Source organism: Megalobrama amblycephala, linkage group LG6 (genome assembly GCF_018812025.1).
Source record: "Megalobrama amblycephala isolate DHTTF-2021 linkage group LG6, ASM1881202v1, whole genome shotgun sequence".
NCBI classification, from domain to species: domain Eukaryota; kingdom Metazoa; phylum Chordata; class Actinopteri; order Cypriniformes; family Xenocyprididae; genus Megalobrama; species Megalobrama amblycephala.
This window is the reverse complement of record NC_063049.1, coordinates 30,559,295-30,587,132: the sequence shown is the minus strand read 5'-3', so window position 1 is coordinate 30,587,132 and position 27,838 is coordinate 30,559,295. Positions and strand designations below refer to the sequence as shown.

General features: G+C 37.5%; 3 protein-coding genes across 16 annotated transcripts in view; 1 reads left to right on the top strand and 2 right to left on the bottom strand.

Annotated features, from left to right (window-relative positions):
• Positions 1-21,928, bottom strand: part of pikfyve (phosphoinositide kinase, FYVE finger containing) — a 28,554-nt gene extending 6,626 nt beyond the window's left edge. Inside the window, exons 1-29 of one of the 12 annotated variants that reach the window (XM_048193851.1) lie at positions 21,773-21,928; positions 17,911-18,101; positions 16,746-16,793; positions 16,358-16,516; positions 15,823-15,834; positions 14,907-15,016; positions 14,550-14,721; positions 11,499-11,706; positions 10,485-10,511; positions 10,226-10,309; positions 9,988-10,126; positions 9,747-9,904; positions 9,442-9,553; positions 9,068-9,215; positions 8,761-8,979; positions 7,668-7,730; positions 7,114-7,243; positions 5,481-5,661; positions 5,328-5,402; positions 5,142-5,249; positions 4,881-5,021; positions 4,615-4,741; positions 2,982-4,225; positions 1,258-1,358; positions 1,092-1,163; positions 707-878; positions 427-605; positions 213-326; positions 16-124 (exon numbers count right to left, since the gene is read on the bottom strand). In XM_048193851.1, the coding sequence (XP_048049808.1) occupies positions 16-124; positions 213-326; positions 427-605; positions 707-878; positions 1,092-1,163; positions 1,258-1,358; positions 2,982-4,225; positions 4,615-4,741; positions 4,881-5,021; positions 5,142-5,249; positions 5,328-5,402; positions 5,481-5,661; positions 7,114-7,243; positions 7,668-7,730; positions 8,761-8,979; positions 9,068-9,215; positions 9,442-9,553; positions 9,747-9,904; positions 9,988-10,126; positions 10,226-10,309; positions 10,485-10,511; positions 11,499-11,706; positions 14,550-14,721; positions 14,907-15,016; positions 15,823-15,834; positions 16,358-16,516; positions 16,746-16,793; positions 17,911-18,101; positions 21,773-21,780 (4,611 nt within the window). In that variant the 5' untranslated portion in view covers positions 21,781-21,928. Of the gene's footprint in view, positions 1-15; positions 125-212; positions 327-426; positions 606-706; positions 879-1,091; positions 1,164-1,257; positions 1,359-2,981; positions 4,226-4,614; positions 4,742-4,880; positions 5,022-5,141; positions 5,250-5,327; positions 5,403-5,480; positions 5,662-7,113; positions 7,244-7,667; positions 7,731-8,760; positions 8,980-9,067; positions 9,216-9,441; positions 9,554-9,746; positions 9,905-9,987; positions 10,127-10,225; positions 10,310-10,484; positions 10,512-11,498; positions 11,707-14,549; positions 14,722-14,906; positions 15,017-15,822; positions 15,835-16,357; positions 16,517-16,745; positions 16,794-17,910; positions 18,102-20,117; positions 20,174-21,772 lie in introns of those variants that run through there. The other 11 variants (XM_048193857.1, XM_048193854.1, XM_048193853.1 and 8 more) reach the window with 11 other exon arrangements.
• Positions 21,176-27,838, top strand: part of fgf14 (fibroblast growth factor 14) — a 160,070-nt gene continuing 153,407 nt past the window's right edge. The window contains exon 1 of the mRNA XM_048193870.1: positions 21,176-21,194. The gene's annotated coding sequence lies outside the window, so the exon portion shown is untranslated. The remainder of the gene's footprint in view (positions 21,195-27,838) is intronic.
• On the bottom strand, positions 22,092-23,914 carry cfap97d2 (CFAP97 domain containing 2). Of its 3 annotated transcripts, none has more exons than XM_048193866.1 (5): positions 23,731-23,914; positions 23,340-23,420; positions 23,077-23,195; positions 22,810-22,990; positions 22,092-22,603 (listed from the first exon to the last, which is right to left on the bottom strand). In XM_048193866.1, the coding sequence occupies exons 1-5, from the start codon at positions 23,824-23,826 to the stop codon at positions 22,481-22,483; spliced, it is 600 nt and encodes a 199-aa protein (XP_048049823.1). In that variant the 5' UTR covers positions 23,827-23,914; the 3' UTR covers positions 22,092-22,480. The 3 variants fall into 3 exon arrangements, with proteins under 3 accessions (XP_048049823.1, XP_048049822.1, XP_048049824.1); XM_048193865.1 differs by having other exon boundaries at positions 22,092-22,606; positions 23,731-23,900; XM_048193867.1 differs by having other exon boundaries at positions 22,092-22,631; positions 23,731-23,887.

Sequence of the window (27,838 nt, the reverse complement as noted above, 5' to 3'; positions counted from 1 at the left end):
TGAAAAGAAACCTACGTCTTTCTGTGCGAACATGTCCTCCATTTTTTCCTCTCTGGTCTTGCTAAAAGTGTCAGTTTTTAAAGAGGTGAGACGGTCATCTATGGCCAGGTACACCTGAGCCACCCTACAAACAAAGACAATCAATTAATTTAGCTGACATCCGGAGGAGGTTAATGAGGCTGGGTGAGAGATGCCCAGAGAGGGAATCTTACTTCAGGGAGAAGTCTTTGAGATCCTGCTGCAAGTTGGCTTTAGAGGGCTCCTGGTTCCTGATGATGATCTTCGGAGGAGGCAGACAGATCTCTAGTAGCCTCACCGGGATGTAGCTGCAGATGACAGAAGAGCACAAACACATTTACATTACAAAGTTCATAAAAATGTACTCAATATTCAAAGATATGAGATCTATATTGTGAAGATGCACACCTGAAGGAAGCCACCATCTGGTTGTAAGAGAAGTACTGGTGATAATCTTTATGGATGGAGTGGCCACAAGGCTCGGCGTTGGCCCGGCGTGTGTACTGGTGACCATAGAAACGGAGCTCTAGATACTTGGCGAAGGACATGGACCAGGAGTCGTTAGACAAAGGGACCACAGGAGTCACCTGAAACAAAATAGGTTGCAATTCACATGAATCATACTGTAACACAATAGTTTTAGTTCTGTTTTTATTTTATTTTTTTAATTCAAAGGCTTCCCTGTTACCTGTTTACAGATACGACACCAAGAGTAGTTGAGGATCGTGTGCTGATATCCAGGTACAGGCGAGTCCAGCTCTTTCAGAACAATCTGGACACAGCCGCTACCGTGCACAAAGCGCCGGATGTGGTGCACCATGGGGGTCTCACAGTACATGCTGGGGCACTGGTAAGAGGGTCTGAAATGCATCCATATTAAAACAGAAAAAAAAAAATCAGAATATATATTATAATGACAAATTTAAATAAAGGTTTGTGTTAATATTTTTTGCTGTTGTATCAGAACTTCTATATTGACAAATTTTGGTATTGTGTGACAACCATAGGAATGATGCACATTTTCCTGAAAAAAGGAAACAAAACAAAAATAAATGTGTGGATTAATACATTACCTAAAACAGTATCTCTCCAGAAATACACCAAGAGTCAAGTCATTCTTGCCATAAAACTCCATTGTTACAATCCTGTAAGTACATAGCAGATACATTAAATACCCTAGACATTCATTTTTACATATTCAGAATACGTCAATACGATAATAATAAACTGAGAGTTTACCATGGACTGACGCAGGGGTTTGGGGCATTATTAGATTGTGCCGATGAGCTACTGAACAACACACAGAGCCTCTGATGGTTGATTGGATTTAAACAGTCCAACTGAAACAATTAAAAACAATTAATTATACATTAATTGTAGTAAAAATTATATTTGATCATTAACTAATTTTAGCTCCACATTTTGCATGCAATGATGTTACAAAATTATTTTCCCTCACTACAAAAAAGTTACAATTTATTTTTATAAAAAAAAATAATACAATAATTTAGAAAACAAATATTTTTTCCACAATAGTGAATACCTAGCTGGACGCTAATGAGTAGCTGCTTAATTTTAGCTACATTTCCATCTCTGTTATTTGGAATCCATGTTTAATGCAAACAAGTATAAATAAATCAATTAATAAATCAGGGTTCTACAGTGCATTAAAATTTTTGGAAACAAGTTACAAAAACAGCAAACCTCATAAAATTAAAAGATAATATAGCTTATAAAATAATTAGTTTGACCTTGACTTTTTCCTAAGGTTAAGCACCTCTTTTCACTGATCAAAAACAATAAATTTAAAATTAAACTAAGGGTAAGTTCACCCAAAAATGAAAATTTTATAATTTATTACTCACTCTCATGTCATTCCACACCCGTAAGATCTTTGTTCATCTTCAAAACACAACTTAAGATATTTTTGATAAAATCTGATGGCTCATTGAGGTCTCCATTGCCAGCAAGATAATTAACACTTTCAGATGCCCAGAAAGGATAAAGATAGTTCATGTGACTACAGTGGTACAACCTTGATGTTATGAAGCGGCGAGAAACTTTTTGTGCGCCAAAATAACGACTTTATTCAACAATATCTAGTGATGGGCGATTTCAAAACACTGCTTCATGAAGCTTCGAAGCTTTACGAATTTGTGTTCTGAAGATGAACGAAGGTCTTACGGGTGTGAAATGACAGGGTGAGTAATTAATGACAGATTTTCCATTTTTGGGTGAACTAACACTTTAAAATTTCAAGGCCCAGTTTCACAGACAGGGCTTAGATTAAGCCAGAAGCAGGCCTTTGTTCAATTAGGGCATTTGAGTAGCTTTTATAAACGTGCCTTAGAAAAAAAACTTTACTGATGCGCATCTTGAGACAAAAAATGGCACCGATATATTTTAGGAATATGATCCTCATGTCACACTGTGGGATCTCAGCTGTCATTTATGTCAGACTGTACTACAGTTAAAAACGGACGCACGCATGAAAAGTTGTCCGGAGTTTTACATCATTAACCCATATACGTTCGGTGACTGTGAACTGCGTTACACGCAGGACTGAAAGGGTGGCTAACAAAGACATCTCTATCGTTAATTTTGAGACAATATGACGTTTGTCGTAGGAGAAGTCACACTGCAGGACAGTGCGCCACATCTTCTGACACTGTCAGAATTTCATCGGAGGTAAAATTTAATCGCAGCTGTCGGTGAACATGTCAAACTAGCTTGCAAAGACTACAGATTTTAGCCTAGGATTATAGGAATCTTTTAGGATTCTCAAAATTTGTCTCAGAAGACCAAATCGTGGCCAAAATCGCACAGTGTGCACCAGCCTTTAAGCCTTGTCTAGGAAACCAGGGTCAAGAGTTTTAGGCTCTAATCATGGAAAGTGCCCCACACTGTTCAAAATGTGGAATAAAGTAACAGAATAAACATACTAGCAGATGAGAACCCCCCACCTTAGTAGCCCATGTCATTTCACTCATTCCTGTTCCTTTATCTTCTTCACTATCTGCCTTTATTGGAGCCTTTGTGGGCGGGGCCTCACGAAATAGCATTCCTTCTTTTTGCCGAATGCGTCCTCCCTGGGCACGGTAGTCAGCCAGCATGCGTGCCAGATCCCGACTGCTACCTAGATGCTCTGCTATACGGGCACTCGTGAGTTTGTGACAGGGCAAAATCTGGATGGGCCGTAGGTGCGACACAGTACCGTTAGTCAGGCTGCCAGAACTCGGGCCAGACTCTTTCAGCAACTGCCTCTTGCGGCGTCCGTCCAGCTCTTTCGAGTCCTTATTTAATAGAGGTGAGAGGTAAACCTGTTCTGGGAAATAATCCCGGCTAGGACAGCGCAGTCCAGCCCCCGTGAGCAAAAACGGCTCCCGAAAGGTAATAAAAGGTGAAATGCACAGGATAACGTCTTTTAGCTCCTGTTTAAATAAAGCTGAGATGGACTTGAGGCGATCATCTGAGGAAGCTACATGCTCGGTCACAAACAGGTCTGTGTCATCCTGTAAGGGATCCCTGAAGAGCCGGGCTGGTGGAAGGGACGTCTCAGAGCTTGTGCTGTCCCGCTGGACCAGAGTCTCCTCCAGCTCTTTGTTCTTCTCCTCCTCACCTGGCCCCTTGTTCACTTCCTGCGACATCTCTTTCAGGTTTGAATTCAGGAAAGGTGGTGACACCGCTTGGGGAAGGCTGGAAGAGAAGGAGGAAAGAGGTGTGGAGGTCTTTATAATCTCTTCCTCTCCTCCAGAAGAGGACGCAACTGAACCATTTTTATGTATTCTGGGGCTTTCTCCATCTTTATAAGAAGATTCAGAGATGGAAGGCTCTCTACTGTGGAGTTTGATAACCTCCTGAAGTCCTGGCTCAAAGTCTGCATCTGGAAGAAGGGTGACGTTGTCATCCCCCAGCGTGGACCCATCATTATCTTGGCTCTCCCTTTCTCCACCAGTCTCGTCTTCTTCCTCCAAAGTGGTGCTTTCCAGCAGACAAGGGAAGGAGGAACTCTCAGCCAGGCTGGGAGGCATAGCAAACTCATCCATGAGGAAAGAGATCTCCAGCTGTGAGTGGTATGCCACACACACCATAAAAATAATGATCTCTTTCACCCGTGCCAGTTCATACTCTGAGGCACCGCGGAGCTTAATAGTGCAGCCCAGCTGAGGAGGACAGCCATCAAAAAACATCAGGGTCTTCAGTTCATCTGTAAAGTGAATTTTACAAAGCTTTTTTTTTAAATTACCAAAAAAACCAACAAATTATGACAGACCTGAAAAATATGAATAAAACTAATTTGGTGAAAATCATAAGTCTGTCCTTAACAAGTGAATTTAAGCATCACAGAATTGTAATGTACAGCATGAAAAATGGATATTCATTTTCAGATTTGTTAAAGATTACACTGAACAATGTTATTAAATGTTAAAGTTTAGCTTTAAGTTTGTGTTAGACTATGTCAAAGGAACAGATACTAATCAATTAATAGCCCATATGGTGCCTATTGCATCCCTAAAGGGAACAAGTTTAACTTAAACTTCATTAATAAAAAAAAACAGTGACATACATCATAAACAGATAGGGATAGAGACTCACCATTTGGCAGCTGGAAGGAATGCAGGTAAAACTTGTGGCAGGTTCCCAGACGAGGTTTTGTAAGGAGCTGATCCATTGAAATGACTAAATCTCCCTGAGTCATTCGACTCACACGGTCCAGGACTTGCTGTGGCGATTAAAGAGAGTTATTACTGGAAACTTCCCCAAACTAGATCAAAATAACTATTCACAGCTCTGATTACAGCATTGTCAATGTTCAATGTGGAAATAATGTTTAAACAATGCCTTAAAGATGGTATACTAACAGGTTTGACATTAATCACAAGGCTAATGCCGTGCTCCAGTAGCATGTCCTGAGCGATACGGGACACAGTCTTCTCCACCAACACCAGGTTTGGTCGGACATCAGCAATCCTCTGAACATAGTTCTTCAGAAACTCATGCTCCTGTAAAAAGCAAATTGTAAATGAAATTTTTCAGATTCCTGTGTTTTTAGCATATTGTCTGATGATAAATAGTCTTGAAATCACATTCACAGAGATCATTTAGGGGTTAGTGGCCATTACCTGCAACACAATTGGGTCAATGCAGGTGAACTTGGTCTCTTCTCTGTATAGATATTCAATGGAGCATTTGAGGAGAAGGATCTTGGGGTTTTTGATGTAAGGGTTCATCTGTTGAGAAAGTCCCGGCACTGTTAGCACAAATATCATATGACCTCCACTGTGGTATAATGTTGAATCAATACAAACCTTTTTGTGTGCGATATTCTTTGTGCAAACGAAGCCATTCACTACAGCAGAGTCAAACTTCTTTCCCCCTGGAATCTACAAAATATCCAGTATTAGACAATTTTATATAGCACAACCAGATTCATTGATTTTGCATCCACTTGCGTTCCTCACTTTTTTGATGTGGACAAACTGACGGATATCCATGTCATCATCACAGCTGCGCACATCCGGTCGCACCGTCTGCACCACCTGCCTCACCACAGGTACGATGATGTCACGCCAGGATAGAGACAGCGATTCGCTGTACAGCAGCTGCTGCAGTAGCGCCATCATGTGGCTGTGATTAGCAGACCTGGGGGAGTATTAAAAAATTTTTCTATCTTAGGTCTTAAAGGTGCTAAAGAGGATCTTTTCGTCGACTGAGAAACCAAAGACTGTTGGTGAATTTTTTAAATGAGCGCATGCGTAAGAACAACCCCCCTCCTTCACAGCTCGTTTCGAGGGAACGCCTCCCAAAACTCGTGCACGAGTATTGGAACACGAGTGTTTACCACCGGCATTCGCTGTGTCGTGTTAGTGGATTCATTATGTCGGACTCACCGCAGGTAACTCATAATCTGCAGATGTTACTCCTGATTCCTGACAAAAACATTGCATGCGGAGAGCCTGTAGAGTGTGGAAAGTCTCGCACAAGGAACGTAATGGCAGTGATTGACAAGCCAGAGGGCCAATCCGCGCACGTCTTTCACAAGGAACGTAATGGCAGTGATTGACAAGCCAGAGGGCCAATCGTTTACGAGGTGATCGCGTAAACGATTGGCTGATGTTTTTAAGGCCCTACCTCGTGCACAGATGATGTATATTAATATTATTCCTTTCAGTGCACCTAATAAATAGTCATTTATCAGTTAGTAAAGACAGTTTCAAATAATATTGCAAAAATGTATAAAACAAAACATCCTCTTTAGCACCTTTAACTTTAGATATAAGTAAATTTAGGATTTTTCATAAATTCGTATTACAGAAGCAAATCTTAACTTGATTTACGATCCTTATCCTATCTTACAAAATCTCATCTTTCTTACTAAAGGCAAAGCCTATCACGAAATTTCATGGGAGTCTGTAATTTATCAGTGTTTTGTCGTCAAAGTGCAGCATATCATTTGGGTGTTCAAAAAGTCTTTCCACCATCAAACATCTCAGACAGGAGTATTATTATGTGAATTTTGAAGTTAGCACACCAGTGGGGCTGTCCTAAAGTTAAGATTTTTTGTCGAGTTAGGATTCTTCTGCAATACCCTTTTCCTATCTGTAGTTAAGATAAGATAATGAACTTTAAAAAAATGTCATTCTGTAATAGCTTTTGTCCCAAATGAAATCCTAACTGAAATTGCCATGGTTACCAAACAGATAAGATAGGATTCTTAAGTTAGGATCTTTCTGTAATATGGCCCCTAAAGAGGAAGCATTAATCATGATGTGTGTTTCCAAAAGTCCCTGACCACATTTACATGTGATTTTTATGTGATGCTTGTGTGAACACTTGTTTATATTTAGAATCCACTATAGTAATTTCATTTAGTATTTATTATATATAGTATTTTACTTGATCCTGATAAAAGTACAGCAGTGAATCTAGCATGCAGAAGTCATATAATTCATATATTAATGATATCATGTCACAGTGGAATTGTTCAACCACACTGTCTTTTGAAGTATTTTGCTCCTAATTGTTCATGAATACAAGTTACTGACCTAAAATGACATCTTATGCATTAAAAATAGCAATTTTCAGAAGTCTTACAGTAAACGCTCCATTGCTTTCTTTTCCCCGTTCTCTTCCCGCAGCTGGTCCAAGGAGCTGTGATGCCAGCCGAGAGGAGTGAAGAGCATTTCTTTAGCTTTCTCCTCAACCCTCCGGTTAAACAAAGACTCTACGGAGGAGAAACCCATCAGCATAGATAAGACATAGTTCATGTACACTACTAAAGAAACTGATACTTGTGCTCATTAAGGACGCATTAAATTGTTAAAAATGCAGTAAAGACATTCACAATTACAAATGACTTTTTCTATTTATTGCTGTTCTTTAAACTCTGACAGCTGTGCAGAGCTAATGCCTTCTAAGCAGTCAGTTTATGAAAATTAGGTGAAGTTTCATCCCATGCTTTCTGTTGCACTTCCCATAGGTGTCCTTATGATGGAACCACAACAGCTCAAACTTTGATTCATCTATTCATATTACTCTTTTATTGCTTTTTGACCATTCTACCCTTGTTTTTACTCGCCAGATTCAGATTTATTTGTAACTTTAAATGAAACCCCAAGCTTTCAATAAATGATGCAAGAAACAATTACCTTTTATGAAGGCATCACTGATGGATATATGCTGACCTCCATCTTCAGAGAGCAGGACTTCCACTGATGTAGAGAGAGAGAGTGTATGTGAGACAGGACAGTCATGAGTGGACATCAGAAGACACATTGGATTATATCGATTTAACAGAGTAAATGTTGCAATAAGGCGATGCTTCAGTCTAGTACATGAAAATGAATTAGTTTCAACAAGTCTTTTTGAGGAAGTGGAAGTCAGTGTTACTGCTTTATAACTATGAGGCACGGATGACGCAGCAGGCAGCCATGCTTCTGAGGTAGTAAGACAAACTTGAGATGCATTAATATGAAATGTTGGACTGGGAAGGGAAATCATGTGAGGCTGGGAAGGAAGAAATCAGTCATGCAGGACTGTATGCCATATTTAGGGCTGTTACTTCCGTTGTTAATTATATTTTGGAGGGTTGGACTAGTATTGAGTGGTAGGTCTCAGATCAGCAAGACATTGGTTCTGTTCCAAACCCTAGTGAGCTGCCTACCTAAGATAGGATTTTCAGGCATCACCTCCATGCTTCTGATGCAAAGCCTGATACAAACACAAGGCAGTAAAATGATTCTGTCACATAAATGCCTCATTTTAGCTCAAGTCTAAGGCAGTGGCACATGTATTCTTTTAGGATAAAGCAATCCTAGAAAGCATTATGCAGATCTCTGTAGATTTTTTTAACCTGAGATAGCATTTGTTAAGAAAACAATTAAATAAAAGAATTAATAAAAAAGTATTATAATAATTAAAATGTGTTTTGTGCTTATTAAAGAGGTCATTATCATTATTATTTTATGTTTTTTTCCTAAGGGATTGTTAGTCAAGACTTTTTTGCACAATAATTTTGCACCATTTTACATCCACTCTTTGACCCTGAATATTAAACTGCATCAAGTCATCAATGAGGTTTCTATGCCGTTAGGTTGTAGCCTTACAAGGTAGCTGCCTATGTAGACAGTATACAGTGAGGCAGCTCACTAGGGTTTGGAACAAAGCCAGTGAGTTAGTGCTGCTTTTGAAGCAGACAGAGGCAAACCAGGATGGCCAATGGGCCTTTCCGCCTCTCCTCACTTGGTGCATGGATGTCGGTTTCTGGGGTGAACGGGTCATGGGGCTCCATACTTTTTTGCTCGGCTGGGTAAGGAGGCACATGGGGGTACTTGGCCTGCTTCTTGATGTGGAAATTGACATTGTCCTGCTCCATGTTTAGGTTGATGGAGGCGGCTGAGTCACTGTCCACCGCAGAATGGAAACTGCTGACGGATGTTCTTTTGCTGGGGCTGGCCGAGTCTGGAAAATTGTGAGAGAGAGGGCAGCAACTTGGTGAAGGAAAGACAAACTGACTGCTATAGGATATCAACAGTCATGAGATGCTTACTTGGTGTGACATAGTCATTTTCATCCGCTAGCTGCTCAGTGTCACTGTCGTCAAACTTGATGTCTTTAAACCATGACGGTTCGGAGTGCCCCTCCAGAGAATTCACACTGTCACTGTCTGGAGAGGGGGTTTCAGAGAACTCTGTGCTCTGAAAGTCAACAAACACATTACTAAGATGATGACAGAAGAAAATCAAACCAATTCCACTTTATTTGTCTAGTGCTCATCACAATAAAAAAAAACAAATCAGAACTACAAAAATAGTGTTTTCAGTTAGCATGTAACTAGTCTTCCCAGTTATATTACAGTCATGTAATTTCAACAGAAACTGAATTTTGGATTTAACATAACTGGCACATAATGCTTATACTGACCTGCAGAGGGCGATAGAGGGCATACTCATCACGGAAGATCTGATCATGATGGGTTACACAGTCAAGCCAGCGTCCATCTACCAAAGCCTGCCCAATAGCTATGGCCTGAGCCCTGTGTCAGAATAATCGAAAGTTTAACAACATTAACACTGTTATTTTCCTGTTTATTCATGTGAAGCTACTTTGAAACAATCTGTATTGTATAAAGCACTATATTAATAAATGTGACTTGACTCAGAAGAACGCAAAGAAAATAAAATACTTTTACAGCTTAATTAAGACTTAAATTAAATTAAGGTTCTTACCTAGTTGAAATAGTGCCATTTCGTAAGAGCCAGTTGACCAACTCTTTACCAACAATGCAGTTGGGGTAAGTACGCAGCCAATAACGATGGTCCTGGAACTCCATCCCCGTACTGTTGTGGCAAATCTTCTTCCACAGATCTTTAAGTTGAGAAGAATCCTACAAAATAATCAGCTATTATATAACAACATACTATAACAACACAAATGTTAAGGAAAGTTGAGGAGGAATTGGTGTAAGACCAGAAGGATCTTTCGCTCCTCTTCGCTGTGGTCCATTTTGGATTGGGCCCGGCTGTTCTGTGGACTAACTGTTGTCTCGTAGGCAGGAACCATGGATGAGCTGGAACGGTCCAAAGCCAGGTTCGTCACACTAGCTGACCTTAACACAAGCAATAGATGGATAACATTGTATGTATAGTCTGTTAACATAAGCATTGAAATGAGCAAAGAATGCTTGGCCAATATACTCCATAATCACCTCTTTCTGGCCGGTGACTTGCCCATATCCTCTTGGACTGCTGTAAGTCTGGAACTGAGACCACTGTTCTGGGATTCCTGATGACTACAGTGATCACACACATTCACACAAATAAATGTCAGCAACAGCTTTATCATTTCCCTTTGAAATACTGTTAATAAATGACAGTCAAGCTTTGCACGAAACAGAGTCACACTCAAGAGCAGCAGCATGTCTTCTCTAGGAGGTCATGCAAAACAAAAGTAACACTAAAACTCACTTCTTCCTCATCCCAATGGAATTTTTTCTATGCATGGAAAGAGAAAGGAGAAAAGATGAGCACTGAGACAGACTCACAACCCATGAGCAGAAGGAGCTAGCTGATTGAATAAAGGTGAGCAGAGAGGGTTGAAGTTTATTTGCATCATAATAGTCCTGTGACTACGCTTGTTGTACCATCAGATCAAAAAGCTTTCATGGTTCATAAAAGAGTAAACATTGACTACAGTAGAATAAAAACATAGCAAGGAGGAATCCCACAAGACATGCCCAGATCATATTTCACTCCAAAACTTAAAAAAAAAGATTGTAAAATTACTTTCATGACAATTATGCATTAAATAGTTTACATTTTTTTTGTAATTCCAATTATTGTCAATGGTTTTTCCAATTTTTAATTCAACTCAATCATAAATGAAAGTAAAAATAATGCTACCATAATGTATAAATACTTACTAATTTAATTAATATATCATTGTTTATTACATGACAGAAATAATAATTGGTCCCCAGCTTAATTAATATGATGATATTATCAAAATATCAAAATATAATGCAAAATATCTTAATGGTCCTAAACAAAGGCTTTATTTTCTTTAAGGACAATAGAATGTATTCTTATTTTTGATTTGTAATGTGAAACATAACCCCAGACATGTTCTTGACAGGTTTCATTAAATTTACCCAGCAACATTCTTTACTGCATTTAAAATGATTTTAACAGCAAACTATTCTTTAATGGAGATAAACCTCAAAGAAACAACATCTTAAGGTTCACTTTTTGTTGTAAATCCCACATTGTTTATTAACTACCAATTTGCTTCTATGCTTTAAATGAATCATAAATCATCAGGCAGAAAATGTGAAAGAGATAAACAGCAAGAGCAAAGATTATGGTAAGAAAGAAGTGTTAAAACAGAGCAGAGAAACACCATAGGGATAAGGTAAAGTGAGAAGGAACAATGGAATAGATAGTGATATGTCCTTATGCCCTGCCCCTTTTCTGTGGCTTCACCTTTGCCAGGCCAGGTCTTCTTCCAGGAAGATGTTCCGGCTGGCTTTGCGACCCCCCACAGGTGTGCGTGGTTCAGTGGGCTCCAGCACACACACGGAGCAGGCCGAGTCTGACAGTGCGCTGAGATCTTCTCCGATGGAGCTCGAGTCAGCTGAGTGAGCGTAGCTCAACGCGATCTTACGACAGTACGTACATGCCCGTAAATCACCTGCAGAATGCCAAGAGACAAGAAGTTAGACAACCAACCAAGGTTATTATCTTAAAGCTGAAATTATTTAAAAGCATTTCAGTTAATTGAAATAAAGTTGAAATAGAACTAGTATAAATACTAGTTGAAAAACTTAAACTAAAATGTAAATGTTGCCCTGGTAATAAACTAAAAAGTTGAGGCACTAAAATTATTAACTGGAAATAAATAAGTACTAAAACTGACTAAACTAACTAACTAACTAACTAAAACTGAAATAAAAATAGCAATATAAAAAAAAAAAAACTAATATTTTTTTCAAAATCTGAGGATTACTACGGAGCCCCTAAAGGGACATGGTGGTAGAAAAAAAAAAGGGAAGGAAGGAAATTTTACGTGGTGGTGGAAAAAAAATTGGGATGGGAGGAATTTTTTTTCCAAATCTTTTGCGTTCCCTCGCAAAGATGTTTTGCGTTCCCTCGCAAAGATATTTTGCGTTCCCTCGCAAAGATTGCGTTCCCTCGCAAAGATGTTTTGCGTTCCCACGCAAAACTTTTGCGTTCCCACGCAAAGATGTTTGCGTTCCCTCGCAAAGTTATAATCGTTCCCTTGCTGTGAACTCGGACAAACACTTCCTCTTTAATGTCCCGCTGGCTGGCAGTAGTGTTTCAGTTAGTAACATACGTTAATAATGCACACAAATAATGCGCGGCTCATAGAGTTTGAACTTGTTGGACTCAAAAATGAAGAAATGCAGTCAGTGCTTCTGTCAAGCAGTTCAGTTGGCAATATATTCACAGATTCGAGCTTCCCGGATTAGTAATTCGTGAGCTAAACGTTGTTAAAAACACAAATGAAGCTACTTCCAATCATAGTAACCTAGACAACAAGCTACAACAACCCAATTTTCCTCAAATGTGTTTTATAATAAATTGGTCTCTATGAGCAGGCGGCGGAGAGACACGCCTGAAGGGACCGTCTGAAAAGTGCAAAACCCAACACTTAGTTTGATAAAAAAAAAAAAGCATAACGTTTATGATTATTAATTATTAAATAAAATAATATAATAATAACTTAACTGTTATTAGTAAAAATATTAAATAAATTGTAATGCCATCAAATCCAGTAAGCCATTATCATGCAAAAGCTGTTGTATGTAACCTGTGTACCAACATCATTTGTGTAAAGAAGGCCTTTAAGTGCTACTTGCCAAACTAAGTGTTGTAGTACCTATAACCAGCAGGAGAGCAGTGATGTATGAACTGAATTTGGTGCCAGTACAGTGTGTTACAGTGAAGTTATTGAGTATTTTTCATAATATAAAATGAGCAAAAGGGTTTCGGGTTTTGCACTTTTCAGACGGTCCCTTCAGGCGTGTATCTCCGCCGCCTGCTCTTAGAGACCAATTTATTATAAAACACATTTGAGGAAAACTGGGTTGTTGTAGCTTGTTGTCTAGGTTACTATGATTGGAAGTAGCTGCATTTGTGTTTTAACAACGTTTAGCTCACGAGTTATTAATCCGGGAAGCTCGAATCTGTGAATATATTACCAACCGAACTGCTTGACATAAGCACTGACTGCATTCATTTTTGAGTCCAACAAGTTCAAACTCTATGAGCCGCGCATTATTTGTGTGCATTATTAACGTATGTTACTAACTAAAACACTACTGCCAGCCAGCGGGACATTAAAGAGGAAGTGTTTGTCCGAGCTCACAGCAAAGGAACGATTATAACTTTGCGAGGGAACGCAAAACATCTTTGCGAGGGAACGCAATCTTTGCGAGGGAACGCAAAACATCTTTGCGAGGGAACGCAAAAGATTTGAAAAAAAAAAAATCCTCCCATCCTAAATTTTTTTTCCACCACCAAGTAAAATTTCCTTCCTTCCCATTTTTTTTTTCTACCACCATGTCCCTTTAGGGGCTCCGTAGATTACAGACAATACACTTGTAAATGCAATATTTGCAATTTCAGTTTTGATTAAAAAAAAAGCTGGGTACATTTCAACCAGTTTTTTTTTTTTTTTCTTCAAATTTTCAAAAACACAGATTTGGCTTTCAACAGAAAGAATGGAATGATTATGATATAAAATTGGTAAATTGTTACATTAAAAAAATAAGCAAGTCATTTTAAATATTAATTGTTATCCCTTTGATAGCTCTAATTGTTTTTTTCTTTTTTTATTATATTATTTAAAAAAGTATGTGAAATTTACCATGGACCCCATAGAATGGACTCCCTTGTGACCCCCAGAACTTCCCCTTTTGTAAACCTCTGGACTACTGTAACCTGACAAATGTCTATGGTTAAATGTTTGGGGTCCAAATCCAACACGGTTAATAAGAACAACCAAAGTAAGGTAACAGTTTCTCAGAGAATTCAATTTAGTTGAATGTCATGATCAGGGGCGCGTTTCCCGAAGCGAACTATGGTCGCAAGTTCGGTCGTTACCAATAGAGTTCAATGGGACTTACAACCATGGTTCACCAACGATGCTAGTTAAGGTGAGTTTACAGCATTAAAATATCTGCAAAAAACTGAAAAATCAAGGAAATAATGAGGCTTTTTAAGTAAGTACTGATTCCTCCTAAAAGGTCAAAGTGCACAGGCAAAATCTTACCTTTTTCAGAATCACACCAGTTAGTCCACAAAGTTCAAAAGTCACACTACAACCCATTTAAATCAAAACCCCCAAAAAAACACCGCAAACACACTCAGCATGCTAGAGGTGCTCTTACTCTTAAACTGACATAGCTGCTCGTCTTCTTGTCGAAAGCCTCTTTAAAGAGGCTACGTCCACAAACCAGCGGTCAGAACGAGACCCTTGCTCCCCACAGCAAACACCCCAACAACACTCACCCGTGTAGCCCATGAACTTGCCAGGAATTTCCTGGTTGCAGCATCGGCTGCAGAAGATTTGGCCACAGAGTCGACAATGGTGACGCCGTCGGAAGGTTGTGAATTTCTCATTGCAGTCGTAGCACTCTTTACACTGACTATCCGGCATCCAGTACTGTTTCAGATCACTGTCCTGGAACATAAAGACATAATTCACAACTCTTACATCCAACTGCAACAACAGCAACAACAAAAAAAAACACCACTGTTGTACTCTGTAGTGGATTCCATTCACATCTGAATCATTGCCTCTTTTATCTATAAGCTTTGAGTCATCTCTATAGAAATTTTCCCAACTAGTTCACTGGAATTCAATACCTGACTTTTCCCCTCCATGATCTCCTTAAGTCTCTTGAGGGCTGTGCGTAGCTGGACAGCTGTTCGGGGATCGTGGCTGCCCAGAGGGGCTTCTGATTTCCGTCGACCCTCTATAAATGCAAAGAAACACAAAAGCACCAGTAATGTACAATTTAAGAAGTTAATCCTACTCTAAAGTACAATATGCAGGTGAAAAAACACAGCACACATGCTCATTCAAAACCAAAGCTTGCAGTGAAATATCCACCAGCACTCTTGGTCCGGTCAATGACTGCTTATGTCAGCCGACATAGGCCAGTGAGTATTCTTAGGATTTTTTGTGGGATTATGATTCTCATGAATAGACTATGAATGAATAGAAGCATATGAAATTACTAAGATCAGCGACTAAATGTTCGTTTTACAGCACCAAAGGAGTCGAGCAAGAACTTCAGGCAGTCCGTTCAGCACACCCTTTCACATGCAACAAATGTGCTTAATTTAAAACTATACACTGCAAAAACTATTTTCTTAATCGGTATTTTTGCATTATTTTCCAAGAAGCATATCTAAATATCCTTAAAACATTTACTAGAGAGTCAGATAAGATTCTAAGACTTGTTTTCAGATAAATCAAGTTTACCTTGATTTAACTGGCCAGTAAAAAAAAGTCAACCAAAATTTAGGTTTATGTATATAATAAGACAAAGCTATTTTGGTAAAAAAATAACATATCGTCTGAAATCAAGCTTTAGTATATTTGTTTCTGAAGGACATTTATCTCTAAAACAAACAAACAAAAAAAAACACTGATAAATATATATATATATTATTTTTTGCAGTATACAACTCAGTGCTGATGAATACAAGCAGATAATCATTTCAGGGATTTATAAAACTGACTTCACACATATGAAATAAAATTAGGAATCCTCACCTTCCCACTCCACTGTGAACAGAAAAGAACATAAACACACCTGTTTACCACTCAAATTATTTTCATAATTCTAGAATGTAGTTTTACAGCATTAGTGTTACACAAAAACTACATTTCATGAATTTCCTGAATTATTGCCTGGATTTTTTTTTAACTTATAGTAAATGTCCAGTAGCCCTCCTGAGAGTGGTATGGATCACATGAGGGCAGAGTCTAGCCGTTGAATCAATGTTATCTTCGATGATAAGTGCTGCGAGAACCAGGCTGCAGTGATTAGCCATCAATCAAAGAGACCACTGATAGGGTTGCCTTTTCTAAGTCTTGTAAGAGCATGTTTAAAGGAATTCAGAACAATGGTTTTAACTATGGAAGAACAAAATGATTTTAGCATTCTCTTCTATAAAAGAATAGGGTTACTGAACATGTCTGGATCATATTTCACCCCAAAAATCAAAAGATGCAATGTAAAAACCTGGATGATAATAGTTGACAGATTAAAAGACAAATGGGTATATGTAAAGTTGTGTTTTTGTACCTGAAGCAGTGGACGTTCTTCTGAGAAGTTCCGAATGTTTCCTGTGGGTTTCAGAGCCATGTATGGAATGGGAGGGACTTGACCAGTTACGCCGTGGCCCCTGCGGTGATGATGAAGCCGACTGACTTTTCTCTGTCACTGAAGGAGGCCGTCCTTCCTCTGAACAATTGAAACCAACAGAAAAGCTTGGTCAAAAGGTAGAAGATTCAAGTGGAAATGGTGGATTCAGGTACAAATTTTGTGGTGATTGTCTGAATTTGCATTGTGTTGACATTTCTTCTTTTAATCTTCTTATCCTGAAATCATTTTACCCATTTATTAAGTCTATACTTTTATTTACTTTATGTCACTTACTATACTTTTATTTCTGTACAAAAGCTAGACTTACCAAGCTTAGCAAGCTTTTTTGCTGGTGCAATGTTTGCACCTGTTTTTTCTAAAAGAAATGAAAGGGAGAGGTTAGAGAGTTGATCACTATTAATGTAGTCTGAATTTAAAATTTTACAGATAATCACACTGATTAACTGTAAATCAAGACTAATATTCAAAAAATGTAATTTGAATTCCTGAAACGTCTCTCTTGTAGTACATCAGATTTTTCTTCAGCTCCACTGACTTGATGATCAAATTACCTAAAAATAATCATTAAATACCAATGTCCAACACAAATGCAACTTCATTATAACAGAGAAAAAGAGAATCTGTGTGTTACTTATGAAGGCAGAACTTGTTAAACCAGTTTGATTTTCTTCCTTACAATATAGAGTTTCACTTCTCTAAAGTGTTCATCTTCTCACAGTAAGCTTTTTACCCCTCATTTTAGGGTGTACTACTTCTTTAATAGAGAGCATTTATTCTATCATCTATTCCTGACAGCCCTATGAACAGTTTGGAGTAAAACTCCTATGTGAATACTGGACAGGATGCGCCTAAATATTATTTCTCAAAGCTTTTATAACTTCATTTTTATGATTCCCTTTTCAGTCTTGTACTGCAATGCTTCCAGCAGGAATAGCCTGTTGATATTATACAAAGGGACAAAAAAAAACCCAACAACAACATGAGAATAAAAGAAGTCGTCGAGTGGAATGCACACTGTGTTCTTGGCACATCTCAAGCACTGTCACATGACTCTTCAATACAATTCCCTGCTCTGCCATTTTGGAATTTCCAGTACAGCAGAATCCAGTACATCCCCTAAAAGAAGAATGACTACTACATAACCTTGAACTTTTATTCCAGAAATCAAAAGATACTCAAATGATAAAAATGATTACGCTTAAGATTTGGTGTGTACAGCCAAACAGCCAATCAGGAATACAAAATACTATGCAACTTAAATAAGTGCCATTAAAAGGGACTGCATTCGCATAATTGCATAAAGCAATGCAATGGAGGGAGACATCCATGAATAAGTGTTTGATGACAGAAAACACACTGTGAACTTTTGAAAGCAAATTAATGATTTAAAGACTTTAAAAAAAAAAGAAAGAAAAGAAATGCAAGTGCAGATGTTGATTACGGCATAACAACGTGAAATAATTCTGCTTCACCTTTGTTGAAACGGAACAGACTGACGAAGGAGCTGTAAGCGGAGCGCAGTGGCGGCTCGTCCTGCTCGGGGGTCAGGGGTTTGAAGTGCGTTAGATGGGAGGGACTGGTGGGAGAGAGTGGCGGCTCAGAGCTCCAGTCCATCGCAGTGGACGAGGAGGAAGCCTTGTCTTCGGCAGCCATGTCACTGCCCCTGCGGGACAAACCAAATCAAACCAATTCCAAATACATTTATTTAATTTACATTTGATTATATTTGAATGCTAAGGTTTTCTTGCCACAAAAAAGGTATTTTTTCTTTTAAACCTTTGAGTCTTTGAGTCAAGAACAATGTGTTTAAACAAGTTTCAATTGTTAAATAAAAACACTGTTTAGAATCATTTTTTGACTGTTTTTGTCAGGTGGTACAACCAAATATAAATATTAATTTATAATTATTTCATTCAAGTAGCCAGGTATCTTTACCATCCAATTTTACTTTTAAAGACTTTTGCCTATGCTAGCAAGTTCATACATTGGATTTTTAAAAAGTTTTTTTTTAGATATTTATGATAATATAGCATTTTCCTCATGTTACATTGGTTGTACCACCTGACACGTAAAGTGTACCAACCTACCCATTCTTGAAAGTAGCTACTTTTATCAGTATTTAAAAGAGATGCAAACCTTTTCACTTTGCCACAAGGTCAGTTATGGCTAGAAGGGATACAGCTACGGCCGGAAGTGACGCAAAATCTCGCCATAAAATAACAATAAATTAAAATTGCTACTTATCTGATTGTGATATATTAACATCTACATCTACCCCAACCCTAAACTTACCCTTACAATAATGCAAATACAGCAATGAATTGTTGTTCAGCATGACAAAAATGATGCAATATTGATGTGTGCATGCCCAGTAAGCCCTGGTAGGACAATCTGGCCGTAGCTGTATCCCTTCTAGCCCCAACCATTTAAGGTCCTCTGGATGCTGCATTATCATGCTTACTGTTACTACTTTTGTCAATTCATAATAAAATACCAGTTGCAGTTGTGCCACCATGACATCTGAGATAATACAAATTGCCAGACAAAAGTTTTTCAATGATCTCAACAGCTTTAAAACTACTGATATTTATACAATTTGTTTATATGCAAGGTTTCAAACATAAACTTTATTTTGAATTTAACACCATTTTAAAATTTTTCTTACTCTGTTTATGGGTGTGGATGGGTGCACCGCCTGACATTTTGGGGGTTTAAGATACCAAAACATAAAATAATATTTACTATTTGAATGTACTGAAAACGCATTCAAACTAAATAGGTTTTATAATGATATCCCTATGTCATGAATTAATCAAACTATTTTAATAAGAAATAATGCATTTGGACACGTCATGTCATTGACCCACATACAGACAAACAATCTTCCACGATAAAAAGTGGTATTTGTTTTGGTTGATGAAGACGATATTGAAAGCTTTTAAAAAATAATAAACTGCATCTTTATTATAATATAATTAAATGTTTCAATATTACTTTTACTTGAAGCATGTATCATTTAAAGGTGCCATCAAACGTTTTTTTTACAAGATGTAATATAAGTCTAAGGTGTCCCCTGAATGTGTCTGTGAAGTTTCAGCTCAAAATACCCCATAGATTTTTTTTTAAATAATTTTTTTAACTGCCTATTTTGGGGCATAATTAGAAATGCGCCGATTCAGGGCTGCTGCCCCTTTAATTGCTCACGCTCTCCACCCCCACCAGAGCTCTCGACTCTATCATTGCATAAACAAAGTTTACACAGCTAATATAACCCTCAAAATGGATCTTTACAAAGTGTTCGTCATGCAGCATGTCTAATCGCGTAAGTATGGTATTTATTTGGATTTTTACATTTGATTCTGTGTGAGTTTGAGGCTATGCTCCGTGGCTAAAGTTAACATTACACACTGTTGGAGAGATTTATAAAGAATAAAGTTGTGTTTATGAATTATACAGACTGCAAGTGTTTAATAATGAAAATAACGACGGCTCTCGTCTCCGTCAATACAGTAAAAAACAATGGTAACTTTAACCACATTTAACGGTACATTAGCAACATGCTAACGAAACATTTAGAAAGACAATTTACAAATATCACTAAAAATATCATGTTATCATGGATCATGTCAGTTATTATTGCTCCATCTGTCATTTTTCGCTATTGTCTTTGCTTGCTTACCTAGTCTGATGATTCGGCTGTGCACATCCAGACGTTAATACTGGCTGCCCTTGTGTAATGCCTTTCATAATGCTGGGAATGCATGGGCTGGCATATGCAAACATTGGGGGCGTACACCGGTGTTATGTTGAGATTCGCCTGTTCTTCAGAGGTCTTTTAAACAAATGAGATTTATATAAAAAGGAGGAAACAATGGAGTTTGAGACTCACTGTATGTCATTTCCATGTACTGAACTCTTGTTATTTAACTATGCCGAGGTAAATTCAATTTTCAATTCGATGGCACCTTTAAAAGTGGAGCATTATTACAAACACTTTTTTAACAGGTGCATATTGGAAAAAGCAACATCCTGAATTTGTTGGGAAAATAATAATTGGCTTCACAAATATCCTTAAATAACCCCACAGAAATAAATTATGCACAATTTTGATTAAGAGGTACAGGTCTGAAAAAACGCTGCTTTCGAGGTCCCCATGAATCCACATCATACACAAAACCTCTCTGAAATCAACGCAACTCTAGGTTAAAGCACAAGTTTATGGGGAAGTCAGTCATGAGAACTACATAATGTTAACCTCACTATAAAACACTATGTATAAGGACATGTGATTACACAGGATTGCTGACTACAGAACAAAACCTGAAAAACAAAATCACAAGAAAGACTGTAGGGGAAGTTGACCTTATAACAATAGGGTTTCTGGACATCAGTTCAAACACTCAGTCAATTAAGATTTATAAAACAATTTATCTTCCTTCCATGTCAGTGAGAAAGTAATAGCCAATCACTACAGCATTTATCATCTATTATCCACTAATTTCAGAAACAGCACTTTAGAGTAACTGTGTGTGACCAAATGATGAATACAGACTACAGAGTAATGGCTCAAAAAGACCGGAAAACGAAAACATGAGTTTCAATAGTGTCATGTGATTCCCTGAGAACTGTACTATGGCGAAGGCCTCCTCATGAATAATAATAAGTTTATACTGACGTTAGCGGTACGAGCGTCCAATCAACTAACCGCCCACCTGACTAGAGCCAACATACTAATTTCTGCCTTTCACGCAATCAGGTAAGCGTCAATCAGCCTTCGCCATAGTAGGACAAGTACAATCGCATTCAGTTGGATTTATTATACTTTTATCATATACACGTCGAGCTAATTTTACGACTGTTGCAGAGCTTTAACCCTACATGTTGCATTACTATTACAAACACGGCTGTGTTATTATTTTAGCAAACTAAACACAGATCATGTGCGAACTAAGAGGATGAGAAAAACTGTAAATAGGTTTAACGTATTGCAAAATGCACATTAGCGAACATGCTAACACACAATAGAGTGCTACAGAGCGAATAATTACAGATGAATACTGAGATATGTCACATTTAAGCAGTGATGCTGCTATAGGAGAGCATTTCATTCATTTAATCTGCTAGGCTTGTCATTTAGACACATTCAGGTTTGGTTGCGCTTATTTTACATAATATATACATAATATACTTAATACAAACACTTTTATTTCTGACAACAACGTCAAATTTCCTGTTTCATCCATCAAAGGCCCCGGTAAAGTTAGCAAAGCTAGCTGTCTGATAAACTAATAACAGCATACAGGTATCATGGCATAACATACATGTTAGACGTACCTGTGCATTCGCTTTTTACACCATGTCAATGCCAGCTGTTTAGAGATGTCACTAATCCTTAATGAATTTAACCAAAAGACATTTTCAGTTAATTCCACCCTTGTGATGTTCGGCGACTTGATCAGACCCGCTTAGTCGATAACAGAGAGTTTGAGCAGTGTTATGATCGCGCTTCTCGTGATCCCAAAGTCAGACATAGCTAATCGATAAAAACCATGCCTGTCATTTAAAAAACTATTTATTATATGTATTCATTTTTAACATTTAATTTAAGAGTTCATAGACCATATATTTCATATAAACAGACAGAATGTGTTGATAAAATGTCAAAATCTCATGTTTTATTTGTTTGTTCACTTTCAGGAGTCATAGCCTATGTTTATATCTGGTCATATGTCAGACAATAGTTTTATTTAGATTTATAATTTGTACAGGTGATGTGTATATCGCATAGAGCCAGTATACAACACACAATTAAGAATAAAAAAGATAAATGATCAAATAAGAAAAAAAAATAACCATATCAAGAACATTGACAGTGACCCCTAGTGGTTATGATTGATATTTTATTAGCAAAATCATTAAACTTGTCCAAAGCAGTAGTAGCATCACTTCATTTAATAAGAATATTTAATTCTAGTCTTCTATACATATAGAAAACATCTTTACGAATTAAGTATTTAAAATGTAAACTCTGTCTTGCACGAATTACGCTTCGTCTTCAGATGTAACTTTCGTCTTCTTATCATTTTCCTTCCTCTCATTCCTTGTGTTAGCAGACCGTTCATCCTCATTTTTTGCATATTTCTTGTTCTCTACCTTCCCATCTGTCTGCTGAAATGGGTGGCAAGGGGGATCTCTTTTAATAGCACAGAATATGAAAAAACTCAAGTCAGAGAATGCATAATTATGCGCGAACACGAATACCTCAGTAAATGCGTAGATAAAAATGCATCAAATAAATATTAAGTATGTTTACATAAAGACAAAATGGGAAATATTTGTTCTACTGTACATTTTAGAAATAATTTGTTCACCTGTGCTGTGTACAGACGCGGATATCTCCCTATATTCTCCATGAGCTCCAGGTTTTTGAGCCACTGCTCGTGCCACACGTGAACGCTGTACCGCGGCCTGCAGCTGGACAAACGCTGGAGGATCCACTCATTCTCTTTGGCAATGCGAAGCAGCTCCAGCTGTCTTTTTTCTGTGCCAAGACTGAAACAGAAGCCATAAAGTGTAATATTCGATATGATTAAATATCATATGAATGATTAAATATGTAATATTATGTTGTTGGCTACCTTTTCTTTACATAGTCATTTCTACAGTCAACTCCCCCGTTGGTCTGCATTATATGGGACATTTTATCTAGAAGCATCTGATTGTCTCTTTCGATTCTCGAAACCCGTTCTTCTTCGAGCTGGTTATGATAGATGAGAGAATGATCTGACATATATTAACTTAACTTCCCTTGATAAATATCTTTGATGGTTTTCCTTTGATAATTATCGACGGAAATGTCGGCATCTGGTGGTCATGAAACGATGTAGTTCAGTTGTCCTACCTGTCTTTTCTTAAACTTGACAAGTAGATGGCCATAGGTTTTCGGGGGAGTAGTGTTGATAGTTGGTTTTGCGGATTTAACCTTAAAATAATATGCATATGGTAACAATTTATGCTATAGATTTTATAATAACCAAAACCCAGACAAACATATTTTAACACCAAATAATTTATAACATTATACAAAGAAGCACTTGGTATAATCTTAGTAATTAAACTTCATATGTAAGTTTTTTTTTGGCTAATATGTCATATCATGTACAAAAAATGTACAATGGTAATTTGACATATATCATAGTATCAACATGATTCTCTGTGCTACTTCAAATAGTACCATTGAATTACCAAAAGCATATTACCACCATAAATAAACCAGCAATTTGCCATTTTACCTTGCTCCTGTGCATCTCATAGCAGTTTTTGTCCCATCTGTATTGCAGATATTTATTAACACAGGGCAAAACAGGTTGGTAAGCTTGATGTTGCATTATTTGGCTTCGCCGTAGCCTGAATCCAGCTGCACCACAAACCACAATGAACAGACATACGAGTTCAGCTTGAGTTTTGAGCCAGTCATGTGGTTGTTGCCATGGCAGCCATTCAGAAAGAAAAAGCAGCTTTGCTAGTCTACATTTATGAAATGATACTCTCTGAGACTGTAAATTGGTCCCATTCATTCAGTTTGATGAATACTTATTTTCCTAAATGCATCCAGAGAGCTTTGCCTGCTTTTTGCCTCCTATCCAAACTTTCTTAAGAAGTTAAACCCAGCAGCTCCATTGAGAGGGCAACCTCACCCATTTAAAGGCTGGCCTACATAGTGTCCTTGTCCGATATGAATATTCCGTGTCCTGCAGGGCTCTGTTGTTTTAGCAGAGCAGCATGCACGGAAAAGCTGGAAGCCCTCTAATATACTGTGAACCCAACAAAATTTAAGCAACTTTAATGTAACCTTTTAAGAGGTGGCACAGATCTCATATGCGTCCATATGCAAGTAAAGGCTAATGTTATGTGATATTTTGTGTTTTCTATCCCAAGGACAGTGAGAGTGGAGATTGTCCCAGCTTCCACTGCCTTTGTGATACGTAGATGAACTATCATCTGATCATTTTAAATCAGTAAGAACTGATCATTTTAAATCAGTAAGCATATTTAATTGATATAATTTAATAATTTAAATATATATATATATATATACAAGGATATTAGCCTTTTGATTAGAGAAGTTAATATAATGCCTTTTAGTAACAGAGAGTTTAAAACCCAACAACAGTTGCTTAGTTACTTTGATGTCTCTTTTGTACTGGTTTGGTTCTTGTAAACATAACCTCTACTGAACTGTACTTGGTATGTCACTCCAAGCAGCAGTGATTATATTCATATAATGATTAAATGAGTACAAATTATTCTCTTGACTTTTGGTTTGCATAGCAGTGAGTCATCTCTTGGCCTTTTCTTCAGAAATGTCATATTTGTGCAGGTTTATGAACTGTTACAGTGTTGAGAGTGGTTAACATCCAGGGTTTGATGGTCTGAAGAGTCACATTGTAGATGAACAGGAATCTCCATGCTTGAAGAAAGAATTGAAATAGATTTTTGTGTTGTAAAGTTTCATTGGCTTATTATTTGTGCTCGACATTACAGTTTCTCTGTTTGATAGAAAATTTGTAATACTAACAAACATTAGTTATCTGATGGGCTACTGTAGTTGTCACACTTCTTTTTCCATTGAAAATGAATGCCTGGCAGAGTTGCCTTTGGTTGTTTTCTTAGTATATGACGACCTCCTTTAGTATTAGTCCCTCATTCTCCAATGAGGTCGGAGTTTATTGCCTTGAAAATGGCTTCATGATTTAATCACAGGCAATAAAACGTTACGTGTCTAATTTGTAGCTAAGGTGAGTAATGACGCTGTCCAGACTGCTGCTAGCAGGATTACAAGATGGCGACACTCTCAGGAGACGCCTTCATACAGCAGTGCTCTTTCTATTTTGCGTTTTTTTTAAAGGAATAGTTCATTCAAAAATGAAAATTGTCATGATTTACTTGCATGTTGTTTCAGTCCTGACTGACTTTCTTCAAAGGAGATGGTCTGAACAATGTTCACACTGTTCCGAAAAATAAAGTGACCAAAGGACACACTATAATATAGTGCACTAGTATGAAATTAAATTATATGAACTACCTTTATGGCGTTTTTCTGTTCCACAGAATAAGAATGTCATACAGATTAGAAAATAAAACCACAGTTTTCATTTTTGATTGACCTTTTCCTTTAAGATGTTCTCCCTTCAGATACAGTGTTTCAGTTGTTTTGTTTTTGTCAGGAATCATTTGACAGTGTTCATTATTTACCTTTCTTACCCTTTATAACCAATACAAACAAACATTTTGAGCTTTATTTTGACTGTGTTACACATATTGTTAATATGACATCACATCATATCATCTAGATATCAGACAGATGTCATGATTTTTTTTTCAGGTTCCAAACAGGCAAATTGACCTGCAATGTAATAATAAAGATTAAAAGGTTAGTTCACGCGAAAATGAAAATTATGTCATTAATTATGTTGTTCCACACCTGTAAGACTTTTGTTCATCTTCAGAACACAAATTGAGATATTGTTGATGAAATCCGATGGATTAGTGAGGCCTCTATTGCCAGCAATGCCACCGAACCTCTAAAGATCCAGAAAGGTACTCAAAAAATATTTTAAACAGTTCATGTGAGTACAGTGGTTCTACCTTAATATTATAAAGCGACGAGAATACTTTTTCGCCAAAAAAACTAAAATAATGACTTTTCAACAATAGCTAGTGATGGCAGATTTCAAAACACTGCTTCATGAAGCTTCGAAGCTTTACAAATCTTTTATTTTGAATCAGTGATTCGGATCGCGTATCAAACTGTCAAACTGCTGAAATCACGTGACTTTGGCGCTCCAAACAACTGATTCGAATCAAATGATTCGTAAAGATTCAAAGCAGTGTTTTGAAATTGGCCATCAATAGATATTGTTGAAAAGTCATTATTTTGTTTTTTGGCACACAAAACATATTCTTGTCACTTTATAATATTAAGGTAGAACCACTGTACTCACATGAACTGTTTTATATATGTTTTGAGTGTACCTTTCTGGATCTTGAGAAGTTCGGTGGCATTGCTGAGAATGGAGGCCTCACTGAGCCATCAGATTTCATCAAAAATATCTTAATTTGTGTTCTGAAGATGAACGAAGGTCTTGCGGGTGTAGAACGACATGAGGGTGAGTAATAAATGACATTATTTTCATTTTTTGGTGAACTAACCCTTTAATGCAGGGCATACGGGGCAGAAATATACAAAATACGCAATTAACCCCACAGCTGAGACATTTGTAATAGTCTAATAACTGCCTTGCGATTTATCAGACAGTGACAAACAGCCTTTCTCTGTAATACATAGAGTATGAACAAGATTTTGTCATTTTCAAGAATTTTGACATTTTCATTTCTCAGTTGTTTCTCTTAGAAAGCAATGAGACCGAAAATAAATGGAGACTTGCTTAAGTCTCAGCATTTTCTCCTTAGCAATAGACTATCTTATGCTTCAGAAGAGGACAATAATGTCCTCAAATTGTGCTCAGATTTGGCAAGAAACAAAAGTCATCAATCAAAAGTCAGACATTTCAGTTTGAATTCAAAAATTTTCATTAAATTCTTCCAAGACAATTGATCCACATGAATTCTGCATCTCTCTACTTTTGCTATATGTCAATAATTGACTCGTTTAGTTTCTTCTAAGTATTTTCAGAAGAAAAATCTGAAACAAAGTTAAGTTAATGTTTAAATAAAATATGACTGAGAGCTCCTTTAAATCTCCGGATATGACAGAGATTCAGCAATTGAATTTGCTCTTGGCCTGTTTTAGTATAAGGCTGTTTAATTGGTAGACATAAAAGCTTTCTCTGAATTCCGTCATTATAATTATGTTCTGATGTAATATTAATGACGAAGAACATATTATGCTGGGCATAATTAAAAACTCCTAATTTGTGCCTGTTGCAGTATGAATCAGATTAGGATGAATCATCCTTTCTGATGACGTGACCAGGAAAGATTGCATTTTTCTTTTTCCCTGACATGCATAAGTTGCTTTCCTTCGTTATCCATGTCTTGAGAATCTGTATGCAAAGGGACCGAGAGCTTGAAAAAGTCTCAACGGTGGCGATGTTCCAGTAAATTAGCTCCAGGGAAACTCAGAAGGGAGCAGGCAAAGCCAGGCATCATTAGCAGAAAGCGTGTTTGGTAAGCTCCTTTCCCTTAAGATGATGCCCATGTGCAAAAATTCCCTCTTGCGCAATTGGACCTGTTGGTGTCTAATTATCAAGCGGTGGAGTATGATCTATTCCTAGCCTTCTGCGAACTTCAAGAACCAAATGAACATCGGCTGCAGGAACATACGCTATAATGATGCCCAAAAGTGGTGTGATATAACAAATTGCCCTTTACTGTTAC